Source organism: Symphodus melops (genome assembly GCF_947650265.1).
Source record: "Symphodus melops genome assembly, chromosome: 3".
Taxonomy (NCBI): Eukaryota; Metazoa; Chordata; class Actinopteri; order Labriformes; family Labridae; genus Symphodus; species Symphodus melops.
In genome coordinates, this window is record NC_136693.1 from 11451485 (window position 1) to 11472969 (window position 21485).

General features: G+C 38.6%; 1 protein-coding gene and 1 long non-coding RNA gene across 3 annotated transcripts; one reads left to right on the forward strand and one right to left on the reverse strand.

Moving 5' to 3' along the window:
• Positions 1-1394: 1394 nt before the first annotated feature.
• LOC306820938 lies at positions 1395-20670 on the reverse strand. Of its 2 annotated transcripts, none has more exons than XR_013778731.1 (3): positions 20607-20670; positions 16547-16631; positions 1395-1585 (listed from the first exon to the last, which is right to left on the reverse strand). It is a non-coding gene; the product is annotated as an uncharacterized lncRNA (long non-coding RNA). The 2 variants fall into 2 exon arrangements; XR_013778732.1 differs by lacking the exon at positions 20607-20670 and adding an exon at positions 17255-17342.
• On the forward strand, positions 15024-20986 carry cilp (cartilage intermediate layer protein, nucleotide pyrophosphohydrolase). The gene is made up of 9 exons (XM_079339025.1): positions 15024-15300; positions 16121-16283; positions 16566-16619; positions 16761-17030; positions 17230-17409; positions 17600-17905; positions 17999-18107; positions 18213-18361; positions 18446-20986. Exons 2-9 carry the CDS (start codon positions 16223-16225, stop codon positions 20803-20805), a joined length of 3489 nt encoding a protein of 1162 aa, XP_079195151.1. The 5' UTR covers positions 15024-15300; positions 16121-16222; the 3' UTR covers positions 20806-20986.
• Positions 20987-21485: the final 499 nt, after the last annotated feature.

The following is a 21485-nucleotide window of genomic DNA, read 5'->3' on the forward strand; positions in this document are numbered from 1 at the left end:
AAACAACAATATAGCATTTTGTTTTGTTTTTCTTGAAACAATATTTTTCTTGCTCTTGTATTGCATTGATTAAGCCTTTGCTCCTGTTGAAAGCCATTTGGTCAAAAAGACAATCCTATCTCATGAAGAGGGGATCTGCTTCAACAAAAAGAGAGTTGAGGAGGAAAAGGCAAGATGCCAAAAGGCCAAAGGATGGTGTGAGGAAGGTGAACAGAAGGAAGAAGGAGCTTCGACGGATGAGATAAAAGAGGAGAGAATGGAGGTCAGAGAGATCAGAGCTGGTGAGAATTGCAGAATGTGGTTGGTTGGGGCCCATATCCACGCTGCATTCAGGTCAGATTTGTGGCTACAGGGCGTTCAATCAGTCCTTATAGTACCTGGAAGATCCACAGACACAAGGTCAAAATGAAAAGCTTTGAAAGCAATCTCTAAGATAATAGACATTTGCTCTTTCCAGAGGTGGATCAATGCTGGGCTTGGACTAGGCAGGCCAGGAGAGAGACGTTTTCCTTCTTCATTTTCTAGAGATGGGGCCACTTGCGTCTAACCTCGTCCATTATCAAGACGAGGCACGAAGCACTGGAGTCCGACGGTTTCAATCTCTGTCTCTATGATATTACTGCCAGTCCTCTCTCTCTGCCTCCATCTACTGCCGAGCCAAGACAGATGGAAAGTGTATGAAAGAGGGTCATCAAGTCTCTTCTGAGAGTCCATTATCTTGTACTCTGAGGGAGGAAGACAGACTGCAAGGTGTTCACTGCCAGTCCAAACCACTGTGGGGAATTTGTCTGAGATCTGAAAGTCAGGGCGGGAGGGAGGCTAGTCCAATATAATACAGGTCAAGAGTGTCAGATGCAAACACATTATGGTACTCACAGTAGCTTGAAGGGATGAAGTGCATTTCATTGTGCCAGACCCTGTTCCAGTGTTATGGAAATGCACAAATAAAGTGAATAGGTTCTGTAGGTCGAGTTTTGTTGTTTTCCACATGAGAACTATGCGATAGCAATGCTGATTTCTTCCTGTATGTGTGTGTGTGATGAGTGTTACAGCATGGGAATGTGTTAGGAAGTTGTGTTTGGGAATGTGTATACTGTTTGTTCCCTATCGGTATGCTGCCAATTGTCAGACTTGAAGCTGCTCTTTCAAAACAGCAACAAAAGGCCCTTTCCTAAACATTCTCTCTCTGCAGATACACAGCTCTGCCTCTTGAATGAAGCAAAGCCAGAAGTGCGGAGACAAAGCATGAATAAATGGGAGAACACAAAGCAGGATTTATCAACTCATGTAAGCAGAACTATTTAAGAGGTGTGAAGAAAGAAAGAGTGAGAACTAAAGCAAGTCGAGAAGGAGGGGTGTACAGGAAGAAAGAGCACCACTGTAACCAGAGAGGGGAGACATTCCTACAGTGGCTGTCGTTATTTCTTCCCACCCGGACTGTTATTCTGGTTTGGAGAGGAGCTCTGGCTGCGTCCCGTGTGGTCGCTGCTACAGTGTGACCAAGTCCAGATGGCCTCCTCTCTCTCTTATCTGTTTCTGCAATGTGCTGCTGGGAATGTGACAGACGCCCAGCATCACTAACGGCCTGCAGGGAGGAGAGAAAGACAGACAGACGAGATTGGTTTTAAGACAGAGAGGAAAGACAGACTCATTTACAGTTTTAAAGGAACAACTAAAAACACAACGAAGTTGTTAGTTTTTCTCATATAGCATTACAATAGTTTTGAGTTTCTGATTTCTTTGACTTTTTCACCCAAAACCAGAACAATTTGAAGCCCTTTGACAGAGTACTTGCCCAAAAAGTTGGTTCTCAAAAAAGCAACTTCCATCACCCACATTGCAAAGTATGGAATACATTAATCAGGAAGGAGCTGATGGAGAATGCAACAGTGATTTATGGTCACCTTAAGTCAATGATAAAAGATATTCTTTATAAAATTGTTTCATCTCAAAATGTGTGAAAAGACAGGCTGGTTCAAACTAATGTGACAATATTAGAACAACATTGATCCCTTGAACTGAACATACAGATCAGGGTAAAACCATACTCTTTGTAATAACAGAAAGATACCTAACAAAAATCCACCATGATCCTTAAGTCAAAAGAAAACCTGAAAAGAACCACTTCCAGAGTAACTGCTAAACGCTAACTATGCAACATTTGCCAAACATGAACTCACAAATAATCTCAGGGGATCAAGTAATGTCAAATGTGTAGAACATCCATCCATCCACCAATGCATTCATTGCTTATCCTTTCCTGGGTTGTAGGTGCTAGAGCCAATCCCGGCTGTCACTGGGCAAGAGGCAGGTTATACCTTGGGCAGTTTGCTAGTCAGTCAAAGGGTTGACACATTAAGATGGACAGCCAGGCAAAGCTGCACCTAGTCAAGGAATAGTCTCACCAAACTGATGAGCAAACCCCTAAAAGTATGTCTCTGGACTGTCCGAGGAAGTCGGAGTTCCCGGAAAGAACATGCAAACCCCACACATGGAGGTGTGTGAAACCCTCTTGCTTTGGCTGTAATAAAGCCCTTACTGTATTTTGAAAATTAAAATAATAAGGGACCAATCATAGGCATTTGGCTCCATTACTTAGGGCATAGTTGGACACTATCGGACATCACATAACATAACGGACAGTCGCTGTCTTTATTTCCAACGACTATGAGAATAATTGCTAATTGTTGTATTTTCCTTGACCATTTTTCTTCACAGATTAACCACAACATATCCATCACTCACAGTGAATTTGCCTTGACTATTGTTTAAAAAAAATGTCACCCTGATCTTGTCAGGCCTGAAATGAAACTGACACAGTGAGCTTCATCATTATAGCCTCTGACCAGCTGACCGTGAACCACTATCTGCCAGCTGCTCCTCTCCTCACACCCACCCAGTCTATCTAACCTCTGAACACCTCGACCTCCTGCAGACCCGCCCCCTGCCCTGCAAGTCCCCGCTCATCTATTATCACTGACAGACAGGAACCAAACACATCCATACACACCTTGTAACAAGCTCACAACAACATGTAGACACTGCTCACTCCATCAGACACTTACTGTATGTGTGCTCATGCTATCTTTACAAGGATACAGGATACCTGTATGGTATAATGCAATACACTACAAAAAGTCTGTCATGAATTCTACTTTAAAGGGATACTTCACCCATTTACATGAAGCTGTGTATCATTAGAAATATGGTAGTATTGTTGAATGGTCTTGAATCCAGCCCTCATTTTGCCTTGAGATGAGAAAAATATTTTTTTCTTTGCCTGGAAGTTTTCTTCATGTGATGTAATATGATGCTTTTTGCATCCCATGAAGAAAACTTCCAAGCAAAGAAAAACATATTTTTCTCGTCTCAGGGCAAAATGAGGGCTGGATTCATGACCATTCAGTACTACTACCATGTTTCTAATGATACAAAGCTTCATGTAAATGGGTGAAGTATCCCTTTAATAAAGCTCACGCTTTTCCTGTTTTTGTTGACACTGCCAGAAAGGTAACAATTCTACTTTATGTTTATTATTGAAGTGGTAGTGGGGGTGGTATTGTTCTAGAGTACTGTATATTGACTGCCGTTTCTAATATTCCGGCCCTCTCGGGTGGCCAAAATATTAGAAACATCTCAAAACAATACAGTCTGTTTCAACACTACTGTGCAATCTCAACAATAAACCTGGTCAAATCAATCCTTCTCTGACAGTGTCAATCAAAGAAAGAAAGAATAGTGCACTCAATTCTGTGGAGCAACAGGTGACTGACAAGATATATTTGATGTGTAACAATAAATAAAATGTTTTCATGTACAACTAGTCAATGTGTGTCTTATTTTGGTAAGAATATAAAGTTTGAATTCATTTTTCAATGAGTTATTCTTTAGTTTTACCAGAAGTTATTCAGATAAAAGTCGTTGCTAGTCATGCTAAGCTACCATTAACACATGTCTCTCAAATTATCAAAAACTCAAGTCATAAAATGTAAGAGGCTAAAAAACTCATCAAAGTAGAATCTGAGTCCCCAAAAGCTTAATATGTAAACTATTCTAATATAAATGTTCTGTCCTGTTTGAACATTGCAATTAACATGTGCATTTGTAATTTGGTTAGCCTTTTGTCATTCTGTTAGCATGTAGCTGCAGTGTTTATTGGAAGTATCAGTATGTACTAAGTGATGTATAGCGTTAGCATTAGCCTTGTATCGTGTGTCATGAATTTCTTCTGAGCTTGTGATGTAGCAAAGCATGCTGCTTTTCCTTAAAGTGCCCCCGGGGAATTTGTGCTTTTAAAAGGCATGTCTCTAAACAGGGTCATCTCTGGCAGTTTAGGACGTTTGCCATGCTGACTAGAATGAGATTTTCAATTGTTGTTCAGCATTTCTTCAACCTGACAAAGGGTTAATTCTTAGACCCAGCGACAGTAAACTCACCAAACACTCTTCTTTAATTATGACTACTTTTGCTTTTGTCACCACTATTGTAGGAAAATCTTAATACTGTGGACATGTTGGCATGTTGTTTCCGGATCACATTGTGCTGCTACTTCTCAGTCTTGTTCCTCATGCTGTTAGCAGGATATGATTGCTGAGAGGACCTCACACCATCAAACTGACGCTGAAGACAATAAGGAAAAGCATATCTGCCACATAAGCTTTGATTGGGTAATTAGGGGAAAGCAAGATGAGACATTTAGTATCCCTGTTGGGAGGAGAATTGCCCATTACGTGGTGATTTGCTCGAGCTTGACTATTACTTATGGTATATAAAGACTCTGTGCTACAGTGACCAGTTAATTACATCTATTAAGCAGGACAGGATGGCAAGCCCACACCTTAACACACATCTACAACACACACACAATCAGAAGAACATTTAGTCATGTTTGCTCTGACATTAACATTCATATACAGGGTAAACGTGTGTTTACACTCGAAGGAGGCTGTTATCAGTCATTTGTTATCTCCTGCACAGACTGATTATTGCAGCCATAGAAAAGAGTGATTGAATGTTGTGTAAGCTGACATAGTGAAACATTGTCTAACATTCAGAGAAACAAAGGCATTTGCTCTTAAAAAAACAAAACATTTCCACTCATAGGCTATGCTGGACTTGACCTTTAAAGTCATTTGCACTAACCTTTAAAAAAACCCATCATACTTTAATGTGAGGCTGCTCTCTGAAAACAGCAGCTGGTTGCCTGTGTGGTCACCTTTTGTTTCCAGCCTATCTGAGCTCTGTTGGGAGGGATTTAGGCTTGCATGATGGATGTCATATGAACTCTCATTTGTCATTTAATAGAAGTTTGTGTGAGGGTGCTTTTTCAGCTATACTAACAAACAGTGACACCTACTGGTGAGATGGAAGAGTTTTTCATATCTGTTGCATAAATAATATTATTGAGGAGAAACATTTTGAAATTTTCTGAATTTAACCCTCATAGCAAAACCTAACCTTCTAGCAGAATATTGTATATGCCTATAATGAATTAAACTTTTGTATGAAAACTTTTTTTTTCTTTTTTTAAGAAAAATATTTTTTAAAGACCTTATTCTGACAATTATTACAGACAATTATTCATCCTATTGGATAAATTCATTCATTAACTGCAGGCAAATAAACTGGTCACTACCTTTTTTTTACTTTGTACATCTTGTGATCAGTGTTTAGGTCTTTTGGTGTATTTCATACAAAATAAAAATAAATCCATCAGTTTCATAGGTGTTATGACAAGGTTTGGTATTCATTCATAATACCATAAACTTGATGACTAAAACTGAGACAGACTTATTAAGTTTCTATTTTATGAACAAAAATGCTTCAAATGCAACAAAAGAGACTGCTATATTGTTCACTTTCTCTCTGACTTTTCATAGGTCAGGACCATAATTGTCCCTCTGTTTATTGACATGTTGCCATAAAAGTGGTAGACAACCAACTGATACACAAACAAGCACAACCAGACAGTTAAGATAGCTGATCAAATTTTCCAAGTGATCAATCTTTAAGATTATTTTGGTGTCTTAAGATGAAAACAAGTCAGCCATTAGAGAGCAGTAGTGTTGGCAAGATGAGTAAACAGAGTTTGAACAAAGTAAAAAAAGGGGGGTTTTTTTGTTTGTTTTTTTGTTTTTGTTTGTTTTGTTTGTTTGTTTTTTTTTTTGGGGGGGGTGCACAAAGCATGAAAAATGTATAGGAAACTTATTTATTCAATGTTGTGTGTCACACAATTATTTTCCAAAATACAAAGACATGACACTCTTATCTAAAAGATAAACCAGAGAAGCAAAACAAGGGACAATACTTCACAACTAATCCTTGCATTTTCATCAAGCTCGCAAGCTCTTAAAATAGCAGCCAACTGATGAGAATTGTTTTTGCACATCAGGATTTTGAGCAAACGCATATTTTAATTATCATTTTCTTAAATAGAAGTAAAAAGGAAGAGAAGACACTGCTCAGTGTATCATAATCGGCATTTTCACACAACCTGCTGTATGTCATGAATGTTAAATGTATACACTTATTGGGGCCAGAGTTTATCAGAGTAAATCTTCTCTTTTGTTGTATCATTAAGTTTATCAAAGCAATGTTTCCAAAGTCATGTTATTGTATTTGTTTCAATATTATTGATCCAGAAATCCAACCTATTTCACATGAGAGGCTGACGTGGAAGAAAACTCAGAAAAAACTGTGCGTGTCTTGTTGAAAAGATTGGGCCTGATGGTTTTCCCAGCCTCAGGGTTTCCTGCCTGCAGTGGAAAATGTTCAGTGTTTGGCTCTGCACAGAAACATCTTTAAGTTTTGACAGAATTATTTACGTTACAGAATATAAGCAAGGAGACAAGGACAAACTCATTTCTGCATGTTGGACACAGATCAAACTTTATTATGCACAATTACCCAAACACAATTGACTCTGTTGTAGTTAGAGACGATTTTAAAAATGGAAGAAATTGTGATAATTTCAAAATCAAAGTGAATATCAATACACATAAAAGCTGAAATTAAAGAGAAAACTCTCATGACTAATATGATGAATGGATTGCTAGATTTTTGTTGGAATATAAATCATAGCTAGTTATGAGGACACAGTGGTAAAATGATGACTGCATGTTTTTGGCTCTGGATAATTTATTGGCTCAGTGATACTTTGGTTTTGTAAAGCTGGGAAAAGGGAAGTAGGAATGAGGCCACATCCTCCTGTGTTAGAGTTTTATAACTTTCTTTAACATGCCAGAATACAGAACCACAGCTGATAGTATTCAATCTTTGTCAAACACACACACTTGACGGTATAAATATATCAATCAATTTAGACTTTAGCGGCGTAGTCTTTATACGGTGGGGTCATCTATAATACTCACATTTTTCTAAAATAGACTTTCCTTCCAAGTATCTACTAATCACAGACACAGCATACGTAAAAAGATTCAACTTGTTTCACTTATCAGGTCAAATTAAGTTTGAAAACTTAAACACAATACACACATGCCCGCGCGCACACACTCACACAACCAAACTCGTTTCCGTCCAGTAACCAAAACTGTTCCTCAGATTGCAAACAGATGTTGATTCAAAGGTTAAAAATGTTTAATCTCTTCAGCCTGATGCTCTTTAGCACTGTGCTACAGTACGTTACACTTAGCTAATGTTTTGCGTATGCTCATGTAGATTTCCATGCCAATATTAATGCCTTTCATTTTCACAGAAACTTTAATTCAGTGCAGGTTAGACTCAGTGATTACATAATTACAAGCAGAGAAACATGTCTCACTTTTACAGATGAAAGCCAAACACCAGACTGAGTCGTTATCAGCTCGGAATATTTCAAACTACTTTTCAAAAACTCACTCACCAAAGGCAGACATCTTGTTTGTGTTGCAAGACAGAATAATTACCGCTGTCTGACGGGAAGTATCAATTTCCTTTATGAGTTTGGCTGCTTTGATGATGACAGAGTAAAATAAACAAAAGAGCTCTGAGACAATTAGGTCATACCATCAAGAACAAGGTGATTGCACAATCTATTTTACACTTGTTCAGAGTTGTTACTTTTTACTGTATTGTAAGTGTGAGGTTTGGTTGTAAAGGAAATACTTTGATAATGCATCCAATCTATAATTCGAGGATTGAGTTTCAAAGTTGAAACTGAACAACCACTTTACTCATAGGGATACTAGATCAAGTCATCATCAGCTTTGGTTTCTTTTCATTTTCCTTTAATTTACACGTTATGAACTTTTGCTGTTATCGACTTTCATCATCGACCCAATGGCAAACTTTAATTGTTTATCTGTTTTGTCACATAATTTTAATGCTCACAACTAGTACAATTTACGACTTATTCAGAGAAGAAGTTTTTATTCGGGAAGAAGGAGTTATCTGTTGGACAAACTCTGCTCTGTTTTCGTGGTCAGACATTTCAGAAAAAGTTGAGTCTTATAGCAAAAGAAGTCATGTTAAGTCAAGTCAAATGTATCTATAAAGCACATTTCATATGAAAGGTGTACACTCAATGTGCATGAAACAAAACATTAATTTTGATAACTGGCTAAATTGTTATTTAAACAATGGTATCAGCTTTTAGAAACCAATTCAACAGTTCAGAGTGATCCATTCTGCTGTTGTTTTTGGCTGAAACATGAACACAAGTCTTTCCCTATTTTACAATCTGTTACAGTTTTCCTCATTATGCACAACTGATGTGCTGTAAAGCATAATTCTCTCAAACCATGTTGAAGAGATCTATACCTCCTGGGTTTTTCTTTCTTCTCTCTCTTGCTGATCTGTCAGGCAATCCTTGTGGAACCATTCTTGTCAGAAAACTTTTCAAATGAAATGCTGGAAAGCACCGGTGGCCTCCTTTCCAAGTACAGCAATTTGTTATCATAGGAAAATAAGTTTATCAGATTCAACTTCCCAATAATGTAAGGTTTCAAGGTGTGTTGCTTATACAATCACTTTAGACAAAATATAAGGGAACAAAATGAATTCATAAAGTTTTCTTTTTAAATTGTTGAGCTAATATTTAAAGCTACTGTGTAGGCCTTTCAGATTGAGTTGATTGCATTGACCCCTGTAGACGAAGCAGTAGCCTACCTCTCTTTTCTCATCACGTAATTGTCTACGTTCTGCTATAAAAGCTTAGAGTCAAAAGTATCAATCATTTTGAGTTTTTTCTGTGGAATATGTCCACATAGGCTGTGTCCACAGCAAGCTATCACTCACTTTGTCTGACACCTACCCTGCAGCAGAGATTACAAGCATTAAAATGGCTATAAAGAAGAAATCAATCTTGTCGCTGATGGACTGGTATTCTTTCGTAGGTCAGAAAGAGGAATAAGAAATTATTTCAGTCATTTTCATAACCAGTTAAAAAAAACTTCTGTCTTTAAGTCCAGGGAAATATACACAGTTTAAACTTCAATGAAATAACAAAATGTAAACCTAAAAGTCATCACAACATCTGAAACACGTCTGAGGGATTAAAGCTAAGCTAGCTGAAAGAGATATAGCACTGAAGTTAAATGCTAAATGATGATCCAGGACAATGATGTAGGCTTTCTCCTTGCAGAGCAGAATGAAAAAAGCAGATTAAGTATTTTTTTTATGTTCATACTTGTATACATTCAAAAAGAAATATGAATTGAAAATATGTAAATTAACAGTGAAACTTAAAGCTGCTCAGAGTGGTCATGTGCAGAGTTTTGGGAGTCATTTTTCATACAGAGAATAATTCTGCTTATGAGTGACTCATCTGATCGGGGAATAGTTTCTTGTGCAACATCTTTCTCTCTTCTGCTAAGATACACATGAACAGAGCCAGATTTAAGAAGTCTGTAACTTTATGAAAACTTGTGATCTTCTACGTTTTTTCCAGCTGTCAAGCTTCCTGACTTTTATCATGGGACAGAAAGCATGAATAAAATATTATCTTCACATAAAAACTCCTTCTTCTTGATCTCAATTAAAGTGTGCAATTCCACATTTTGTTTTCATAAAGAAGATAGCATATGTACTTGCATTACATTACCAAAGAAGAAGGACATAAAGTTTATAAATAATATAGCCTGCAGATAAATTTGGTCCTGTTTAACAACAGCTGGACACTAAAATGACAAGTTACATTTCGTTTCTGCTGTTTAGAGGATTAAAACTTCACTCACAGAGGTGGAATAAAAGACAGAATTTGGAAAAGTCAATCAACTTTCACTAAAAACCTTTGCTTTGACTTCACAGCACACTGCCCCCTTGTTCCATATATCAGCTCAAGATATCAAGATAAAAACCTTCTCACCAATGCACTGCTTGCTCTTTCTTTACTGCCTCCCAGCTCCCTTTTTGGATTTTCTTTTTTTTGCTGATTTCACTCAGCCATAAATGAAATGAAATTTTCTCATTTTACTTTTTGCCCTCTGTAGTTTAACCTTAATTTTGACTTAATACATTACATACCAGAGATATGACCATGAAAAAGAGACAGTAAATAAACAACCATGTAAATCATTACTAAGTTAATAGCAGAGCAGTGATTATCGAGCTGTTTGTTACCTTTTTCCAAGAGCAGAAACTGATGTTTAAAAACTAAATTATTCTTTACAAACGTGCTCAAACAAAAGGTTTTCTGAGGAGATTTTTTTTTGTTTTTCCCATTCCCTTCTCCTCCAGACCTTCATTTGAGGGGTCCCAGAGGTCTCGGCGAAGAAAATGGACGACCTTGTTGATAATATATCATCCGTCTTCCAGGTCAGACCACATGTTTCTAATCTAGCTCTTAATTCTGCATGTCTTCATGCTTTACTGAGCCGGAGCCGGCTAGAAAACATGAAGGAGGTGCTATAACCTTTACATGTGCTCTCTATAATGTGTCAGCTGGAAAAAACACGTCCTGTTCTTCTGCTGGTTTATCTGGTTTTATGCACGATGTTTTACAATCTTGTTGGTGAGAATGGGTTTGCCCTTCATGTCAAGGGGTTCACTCTCAAGTCATTTCTCTGGGACTGTGAATCTTTCTGCTGATTGCTAAATGTTTTGATTAAGAGAAGACCTACATGACTTAAAAAAAATGTGCTAGATGCTGTTGAATTATTCCATTTTTAAAAAACAAAATGTATTGTTTAAATAAACAAATGTTAAAGACGCACATTATACCTCACATTTTCTATGCCTGTTTGCTTCTCTTGGTGTTGTGTTTAACACCATAGTTGTTTGCAGAATTAGAAAACATTAGTTTCTTTTGATTAAATCATTTCTTTTCTTTCTATGAATTCTGCCTTGTACTTTTTGTCTTTTTGTAAATGCTCTTATTTTGATAAAAAGATCAAATTGCTATTTTTGTGCTCCAATAATTAGCAATGGCTCTTGTTTTGTAAATGGGTAGGCTTAGGCAGCAATAAAACATGACTTGGAAGACAATTTTCATGAATCTGATAATTTACAAAAACGGGAAACAACTGCCAGATTAAGACAATAAAAGGTAATAACTAAATGATGCACTGTGTTGTTTGAATTGTATCTCAGTGAGAATCTCGTGACACTGTAGCATGTGAAAAGGTTTTGGTTGATTGCCATCTCCTTAGGTGTAAATTGATTGCTTTCTTATGCAACTTCAATATAAGATATGGATGAAAATATCCTTAGTCCATATACTGTGAATAGTGGAGAACATTTTCATAGTTATACAAGTGTTTAAACGTGTTGGTTTGAAAAATCAAGTCTTCTGAGTTTTCATCATGAAACAGAGAGAAATGCTACACTTTGGAGGTTGATCATTGATGTGTCAAACTCAAACATGCACAATGTTTGAGTTGAAGTGAACCGATCCTTCAGCCTGCAGAGCTGAGATAAAAAGGGCACAGAGTCTCAGTGCTCGTGACTGCATGTTTAGAGACAGAGACGTGAAATGTTTCTGCAGAGCAGATTAGGACAGAGAGGAAACAGAGGTTAGGCAGAGAGCACTGGGGGTTTGCTGTTGGTCCCTTTAATAGCTCTACCAGTGAAAGTATGCAGAGCAACTTCTGCTACTGTCATTAGGGGCCAGGGATCACACAGAGGGAGAGAGCCAGCTCTTATGTCTTTAGGTGAGTCCTCTGGAATAAAGAAGTCAGATTCAGATTCCCGGAAACATGACAGACATTTAACAGTCAATACATTTGACTATTGGTCATTTTTTGTGTGCTAGAGTAAGAAAACTGATTGAGAAAGGAACACTACCATTAGCAGGACATGTTTCTCACTCAAGTTCAAATACTTTATTATCATTGATCTTCCTACTCAAGTAAGGAAACAAATGTGCAGAAAATGTCTGTTTTAATTACTGAAAATTACAAAATTACAGGTATTTAACTTTAAAATTACCAGAAGTTAAACTATTTTTTGGAACGATTGCAGTATATCTGTTCGATTTTATAACTATTAATGCATCATTCCAATATTGCAGCTGGTGAAAGTTTTTCTACAACTGATTCAACAAAATATAATTTCTTAGTAAAATGCATTTTGAATTGTTCATTTTAATGTGTATGTTTAAATAATGTAGGCTGTTTCTGGTGTACAAAAGAAACCCTGAAAACATTTGTAGTCATCATGTTATGTGCCTTGATATTAAGCTGCTCTTGTTTCTTGCTCCTGTTGACATGGGGTTGGTGTGATCAGACAGACGGGTCAGGCACATTCAAACCCCAACAGATTTTTGCAAAATCTTAGAGGATTTTTTTTTCATATCTCAATATTATTTCATCTCATAATAATTATACAAAATACTGAAGTGAGACATATTCTTAAACTAAATCCATAAATATATGGTCCATGGACTATAAATAAACATGGACAAAGCCTGAGTGGCATCACTCATTGGTTTCTGAAGGGCTGTTTTGGAAGCTTATCCATGAAGGTTGCCATTTTGGAAATGCTGACTCTGTCTAATTCAGGGTAACCAAACAGCAGGCAAAGAGCTGGAACTGAGGCGGGCCTAAAGTCTCCTGATAAACTGCTTTAACAATCACACCCCTAATAATGTATAATTCTTATCCTTCAAAAAATCTCAACTGGTGAGACATCAAATGATTTAGTTAGGGTTTCCTTCAGACTGATAACTGATAATAACACCCGTTATACCTTTGATTGTATGCGTTTCAATATGCAGAAAATAAGATGATTTTTCTGGTTTCTTTTCTGAGAAGGACCCCCTTGACCCCACTCAAACTGAGACATTTAAATCCCTTTAGGTGTAACCAATGAAACATATGTCTAAATTATGGCAATGCATTATATTTTTTTTTATTTTTCACATCTTCTGCTGAAAATGTATTATCAATTATAATATACTGTAAATGTCAGTGTAGGAAGTACAGAATTTCAGAGGCATCAAAAAAAGTGTTCTTCTTAAAAACTTGTTCCTGGATATATTATTTTTAAAAAACAGGTATACTCTGCAAAACCCTGCTGTAGATGACAAATGGAAGCACTGTAATCAAACCCAACAGAGAAAAAAGTAATTCCATTCACTGTTGATTGAAACATTTACTGATTATATTACCAGATGTTGGGTGAATATCTGACTGATGACAAACAGCCACACATTCTGTATGACGAAGTGCTGTTTGCTTATAAGAAGCCAAAAAAGGAAATTATTTTTAAAATCACTTTCATATAGAATACAGCCATATTTGTTTTTTATTTCTCAGACTTTAATCGACATGATTTAGCTGACAAGAATCCAGTTGTGTTCTGTTTGTTAGAGAGTCGGCTTTGTGTCCTGTCATGTTGCCTGGCAACCAAACTTTGTGTGTTTGTGCGTCCTTTTTCTCACTTCCCTCACTTTTCCACCTTCTCTCCCATCACCTCTGTCAACCTTGTTTATAAAGACATAAAGTCTTTTGAAGAGCAAAAACGTGCCATAAAGTTGTCCTCACTAAACGGCTTGCAAATGTTAGAATAATACAACCCTGAAGTAAGCGACTGTCCACTCTGACTGGAGGGGATGAGACAAGGAAGGATCCTGACATCTGGAGTCTGTGTAATGTAGACCAGCAGATTCCTGTTACTGGTGAAATTTCATGAAGAATTCATTTGAATTGTACAATAAATGTGTTTTCCCAAGAAGGCTTGTAAACAATGCTGTACAATTAATTAAATCTACTTGTTACGAAACAATACTGTATAATTAGTTTTGTTGATTTCAGATATCAGGAACAAAGCCAACAAAACTAAATCGACCATTTTTATAAAAAAACGTGTTCACATATGGTACCTTCAGGACAAACATCTGCAATGAATACAACAACTGAATTAAAGGTGTGTGGCTTCACCAGCAGTGACTTCCCCAGCGTTGCTTTGGTCCTTCATGAATGGCCTCCTGAATTTACCACATAGTCATGTTTTCCTCACAGCGGACCACTTCATGCCGACAGTAATTGGTAGACGGTGGACATGAAATAAGGATGTGTTGAAAAGAGCAGTTTTTCCTTCTTTCAGAAATGATGTCTTCACAACCTTTTCCTCGGCCTCTGGACACTTGTCCTTAATGTCACCAGTAGTTACCTAACTTTGCTGTTTATTTGTACCTTCACCTGGCCTGGGAACAGGAAGCAGCCAGGAAACACTGAAGTACAGAACCAGGTAATGTTTTCCCTGCTGAATGTTCCTTGCCTTGTAATTGACACGATGAGGTCAGCTAATGAATGTTGTGTGGAAAAACAACAGATACTGACAGGATCTCAAGCAGACATGACTGAGACAAGTGGACTTTCATAATCCTCCTCTCAGTGTTTCTCTGTCTTTATCTTTAGAAAAGAGACCAGGAGACGCTTGCAAATAAGACGTTGTATGATCTTGTTAGAGTTTAGCATTATAAATAGTTTCAAGCTGAAACCATGTAATAAAATGTCATATTATGAACATTTGTATAGGTTTTTTTTTTTAAATTCTGTATTCATTCTAAGTGCAGAAGAAAGGAATTTGACTCAATCAGCACACGTTGGAAATCTAGAGGGCTCAATATATTAACACTTTACTTAACATGTATGACTTTTCAATAACCATCGCATCATCATGGTTGTACAATGTAGGTGATGGATTATGAGGATAATGATATAATCAAAACTGTGGCACACTGCTGAGAGAAGTGGGAGGAGTGCTGGATCCAGAGGTGTATATAAGAGAAGCTGAAGTGTTGAAGCAGACTAAAAGAACTGAGGAGTAGGAAAGAAAGAGCAGGGGAAAGCTTGAAGAAAAATCCTTTTTTTGGGTCTCAATCCAGGACTTCAGAGGAAGCAAACTTCACTCAACAAGAAGGTAAGAAAATATCAGATGAAGTATGAAATCAGTCCACGCACATCGTTACTTTGGCAGCGGAATAACAGTAACATCATTTATTGAATTGTTTTCAGAAAGTAATTGGTTTATTTACTAAATTTAAGAAAAGTTGCTGAAATGTTTAATTTTTTTTAATTTTCATGGTCAGAAGTTTTGTTTGTTCTTATCTACATTAGTCTTTCCTCAAGATAACTTTTGGCAATTTGCATATCTGGATAGTGTTTATGCTTATTTTATCATTTTTGTAAACGATATTACCTCATTCTTGAGTGCCAATACTTTTATTAATATCTTATCAGTTGTTTTAGCTTGAAAGCAAAACACAAGTATGCCTTTGTCAGTTTTTTGTTTTAAAACTAAAAGTAGCACATTATTGAGTATTGAGCACAGAAGCAATCCTTGTTAGTGCGTGTGTGTGTGTGTGTGTGTGTTTGGATTACATTGCCAATGTTTCGACCGTGGATGCAGAATGTTTGAATCTTTCAGTGACTTATGGTAATGGCAAACACAGATGTGTAACTCGAGCCATGTGTTTTTTTCCCTTTTTTTTGCCTTAAACCACCCCAAATTTCCTTGAGAGAAAAACGTTTTGTTCTTGCTTTAAACAAACCTTTTGTCTTCCCTCACAAAATTAGCACTTACTATCATTAGTACTTTTTAAAAAAAATATTATTGTTAAATTGACTCATGTTTACATCTGTAAGGAATACATTATGTAACTGAAAACAATTTGAACACACCATTAAAAAGGTATTATTTTTCCGAGTGTTTCACTGTTTTTTCATTCTCTCCTGTTAAGGCTCCTCTGTTTGGAACCAAACTGTCTTTGTAGCTCCTGTTCTGAAGTGCACATTAGAAGAGGTGAAAGTTCAAAGATCAAACATTACAGCTGTGTGTGAGAATGTCGCTGAGGCTGCTTCTTCTCATCACTGGAATCGCCTCAGCTACTGTTGCTGCTCAAGGTGGGTTCCTCACAAAATCTAACTTCTTTAATACAATGAATTAGATAAATAACAACATAATCCTAAGAAACACTCAATTGAAATAAAGGGCAGATAGAGACCCTTGTATTCCTGTATTGAACCTCAATTTGGAGGTTGTCAGTACTAGACCACTCAGTCACATAATGCTCAGGAAAGGTAGCATTTTTAAACACATGTACTTTAAGACAACTGGGGTGTAAGAGAAGACCTTTGGAGTGTTTTGTACAATATGATTCACTTACTTTGATTTGTTTCTTGCAGGACCATGGAGAAGAGACAACAAGGAATCAAGCCCTTCTGTCTACCACTCTGACGGTAACTTTCAATCTGAAATTTAGAAACAAACATTCATTTGCATTTGTTAATTTATTGTATTTGTTAAGTTGCTTCCATAACATCTGATGTACACTTTTAAACAAAGCCAGTCTGCTCATTTTTTCTATACTCTGCGTCCAGACAATTTTGATTGGACCACGTGGTTCAATGTTGATCACCCTGGAGGCCGTGGAGACTATGAACAGCTTGAAGCCATTCGCTTCTACTACCGTGCCCGAGTGTGTGAAACTCCCCGTGCTATTGAGGCCAGAACCACTGAGTGGGTTCCAGCCCGTGAAACTGGGGAGAAGGTCCACGCAGACCCCACTGTTGGCTTCTGGTGCCTCAACGAGGAGCAGGGTCCCGAACGCAACTGTTCCAACTACGCAGTTCGCTTCCTCTGTCCCAAAGGTTCAATTTTTCAACACCTAAATAATTTCTTCTTCACCAAAAACTGGTTTCCGTGTAAAATCAAGACATCTTCTCTAAGAACATCAGAAAGCCTAACTTAAGACTTGAATGGTGACACAGGAAATTAAGAGAGGACTTTTTGTTGATTAATCTTTGCAAGTGATTATCTGACTAAAACTTGCTCTCTTCTCTTCAACAGATAATCCAGTGAACATTCAGGGTACCTGGGGTCAGTGGTCAGTATGGAGCCCATGCACAGCCCTCTGTGGTCAGGTGGGGGCCCAACTGCGCTCGAGGAACTGCCAATCTCAATCTCTGCCTTGCAGTGGACCTAAAGTGGAAGAAAAAGAATGCAATGGACCTGAATGTCCAAAAACAGGTTAAGTACACCGGTTTGGCCAGTTAGATCATTTTCCTTTAATTCAGTTTTCATTCAAACAGGTTTGAATTGCCCCTCAGGGAAAATATTGATTGAATTGAAAAATTGGATTGGAATTTGGCTTTGCTTATTATATATGGGATAACAAGTATTTACTAAAAGACTATCCTTGTTTTATTATTCTCTTTAGATTGCTCCCTGCAGTGTGTGATGGGAAGAGTGAATGCTGAGTGTGATGCATGCATGTGTCAAGAACACATCCTGCTTGGTTCGGTCCGGGGGGCCGGGGGTCTTACGGCTGAAGGGGCTACCATCCTTCGCTCGGACAAACTTCTCACCCTTACTGACCACAATGGGCATTTTCGTATCCCTGGCATCTGTCCTGATGGAAACACCACCCTAACAGTCACCATGCAGGGTCATGCCCCTTATAGTGTTGTCGTGCCACACAGTGCCGAACGTACCTCCGTCCTCAGCGTGCAGCTCAAAAGAACAGGTACCGCAGATTTAGACCAAAAACATTTCAAGCAGTTCAAGTTTCCCATGTGAGCAAGCTAATCAGTAATTTGTTGTTTCTTAAATTTGTCAGAAAAGCTTCATGTGCTGAGCAACCCAGAGAGCAAGGTCAGGAGAGAGGGACAAGCAACTGCCTTCTGCTGCAAAGTGGCAGGAACACCACAACCACACAAGTACCAATGGTAGGGGTCATAAAAGTTAATTGTCTCCCACAAATGAGTCACATTGAAGTATATGGTGTTTAAATACTATAGTATGTTAACTGACTTTTCTTTTTGAATGAACAGGTTTCATAATAATACTCTCATGGTGAATCACTTGGAGAGCACTTTGGTCCTAAAAGATCTCAGTTCTGAGCAGAGTGGAGAGTACTACTGCAGAGCAATCAGTCAATCTGGGACTATAAAGACCAGACCAGCTACACTCAAAGTCCTAGGTGTGTTCGAAAAAAATTCATAAAAATACATCAAATAAATGAGATTAAGGAATTTCAATATAATATTGTATTTTGTTTTTACAGGTAAAAATGAGCATTCATGTAGTCCCAAACCTGAGTCCCACCTAATCAGGCTTCCACATGACTGTTACCAAAACAGCACAGACTCTTTCTACTACAATGTAGGCAAGTGTCCCTCAAGTACATGTGCTGGACAGCAGGACAATGGTATCAGGTGCAAAGACAAAGTGCTTTACTGCTGTGGAGTGCAGAAGATGGAAGAGAGGCAGCTAACCTGCCAGGGCTATCAACTACCCACCATGGTTGTGACCGAGTGTGGCTGCCAGAAATGTATTGATACCAAGGCCATAGTACATGGTCGGGCCATTGCCGCAGACAATGGTGAGCCAATGAGGTTCGGCCATATCTTTATGAATGGAGTCAGAATCAGTCGCACAGGCTACAAAGGAACTTTTTCCATACAAGTTCCTCCAGACACAGAAAGGTTCGTCCTGACTTTTGTGGACAACATGCACAAATTTGTCAACACTACAAAAGTACTTCCATTTAACACTAAAGGAGGGGCTGTTTACCATGAGATCAAACTTTTAAGAAAGAAAGCCCCTGTGACCATCAGTTCTATAGAAACCAACACGCTGGAACTTGGGGAGGTAGAGGGGCAGGAGGCAATTGTTCAAATCCAGATTCCCCCCAATTCCTTCTACACCGAGAGAGGAGAACTCTTCATGGGCAAAGTTAACGCTAGTGTGACTTTCCTTGACCCAAGGGACATTTCTACAGCTGCTGCAGCTCAAAGTGATCTCAACTATGTAGGAGATGAAGGAGATACCCTGCCCCTGAGAACCTATGGGATGTTCTCAGTTGATTTCAGGGGTGAGGAAAACAATGAGCCCCTGAATGCAGGCGAAGTCAAGGTGTTCCTGGATTCTGAGCAGGTGAAAATGTCAGAACATCTCAATACCATGAAGCTATGGTCACTAAATCCTGATACAGGCCTGTGGGAGGAGGAAGGAAGTCTGCAGGTAGAGAAGAAAAGAAGAGGCAAAAGAGAGGAGCGAACCTTTCTGATTGGCAACATGGAGATCAGAGAAAGACGTCTTTTTAACCTGGATGTCCCAGAGAACCGCAGGTGTTATGTAAAAGTGAGAGCCTTCCGCAGTGAACGCTTTATGCCCAGTGAGCAGGTGGAGGGAGTTGTTGTGAGTCTTATAAACATGGAGCCCACAGCAGGATACTCAACTAACCCTCGGGCCTGGGGCCGTTTTGATAGTGTCATCACTGGCCAAAATGGTGCCTGTCTTCCTGCCTTCTGTGATGAACAAAAAGCCGATGCCTACTCTGCCTACGTCATGGCTAACCTTGGAGGAGAGGAGCTGGAGGCTGTTGCTTCTGCACCGAAACTTAATCCGAACCTTGTTGGAGTGCCTCAGCCTTACTTGGGAAAGTTAAACTACAGGAGGACAGACCATGAAGACCCCAGAGTGAAAAAGACAGCATTCAGTATCAATGTGGCAAAACCAGCTCCTAACATGGCAGAGGAAGGAAATGGACCAGTGTACTCGTTCGAGAACTTGAAAGAATGTGAGGAAGCACCCTTCAGTGCTGCACACTTCCGCTTCTCAAGAGTAGAAGGGGACCGCTACGATTACAACACTGTGCCATTTAATGAGGACGACCCAATGAGTTGGACAGAGGACTACCTGAGCTGGTGGCCCAAACCCATGGAATATCGGGCCTGCTACATTAAAGTAAAAATCAATAGCCCACATGAAATCAATGTGCGATCACGCAACATGGGTGGCACCCATCCAAAGACAGTAGGCCAGCTGTATGGCCTTAGGGACACTCGCAGCATCCGCGACATGGAACAGACAGCTGTATCAGCAGTCTGCCTGGAATACAAGTGCAGTGGAATGCTGTATGACCAGGAACGTGTAGATCGTACCCTGGTTAAGGTGATACCGCAAGGTAGCTGTAAGAGAGAAAATGTCAATTCAATACTCCAGGAATACCTGGTCAACCACCTGCCCCTCGCGGTTAACAATGATACCAATGAGTTTACTATGCTGGCACCTCTTGACCCTCTAGGCCATAACTACGGAATTTATACGGTGACAGACCAGGATCCCCGCACAGCCAAAGAAATTGCACTTGGACGCTGTTTTGATGGTACTTCTGATGGTACATCTCGTGTCATGAAGAGCAATGATGGTGTAGCGCTTACATTCACCTGTGGAGATCGCGAAGTGACACGTCAAAGCGTATTTCAGGCTCTGCAGAATCCTCAATCCTCGGCAGTAACAAGTGTTGTGAGAGGAGAAGGCCGACAGAACCGTCGTCGACAAAGAGCAAATGCACCTCGCAACAGTCGAAGGCGTTCGACCAGAAATCCCCTAGGAAAACGTACAAAGGCATCCAGCTAAATATGAACACTGCAAACCATGGCTCCAAGTGGAGACAGATGAAAAACCTGCGATGGGGATGATTGGATAACTTTTACCTTATTTTTTTTAAACATTACATATTGACTTTCATCAAATTAAACAAATTATGTTAACAAAACAAAGCCTATTACAATCTCTCCCCTTGGAGCGTTATTTCTTTTTACTACTACTTTCATGTGCTGTGGTATATATTTACTTGAGTTTGTAAATAGAGTATTTATTGCCCTTAAAAAATCAGTTATCAATTAACAAAGTGCCGTTTTACTACATTCAAGTTTTGTTTGATGCTGTTGAAAAGAATTAGAACACGTATGTCCTTTTGACCAGCGATTTATTAAATTAGATGCTTATAAAACAGTGCAGATGCTGTATCTTCCACATTGTATGTTTCCAATTGTCCATGTAACAATTAAACTGGTCAAATGCTATAAAAGAAAAGGAAACAAACCCTTTCCAACTGACTGTAGCCCATATGAAGACAATGTGGTGTGAAGCCAATAAGCCCCCGCTCCTCATCACACTTGATACAAGCTTGCAGAAGCAATGATTAGGTGACCAGTTGTAGCAAGTTAGTCCACTTGCCTGATCAATAGTTTTCTGCATTAGTAGAAATCAAATAAGTCAATTACATTTTTGTCATGCACAAAAAATACCTAGAA

What these genes read in the sequence shown, in the direction of transcription:
- cilp (XM_079339025.1), top strand. Translation starts at nt 16,223, where the DNA reads ATGTCGCTGAGGCTGCTTCTTCTCATCACTGGAATCGCCTCAGCTACT. An exon ending in ACCTGAATGTCCAAAAACAG is followed by an intron (nt 17,410 to 17,599) that starts GTTAAGTACACC and finishes TATTCTCTTTAG; the next exon opens with ATTGCTCCCTGCAGTGTGTG. An exon ending in AGCTACACTCAAAGTCCTAG is followed by an intron (nt 18,362 to 18,445) that starts GTGTGTTCGAAA and finishes TTGTTTTTACAG; the next exon opens with GTAAAAATGAGCATTCATGT.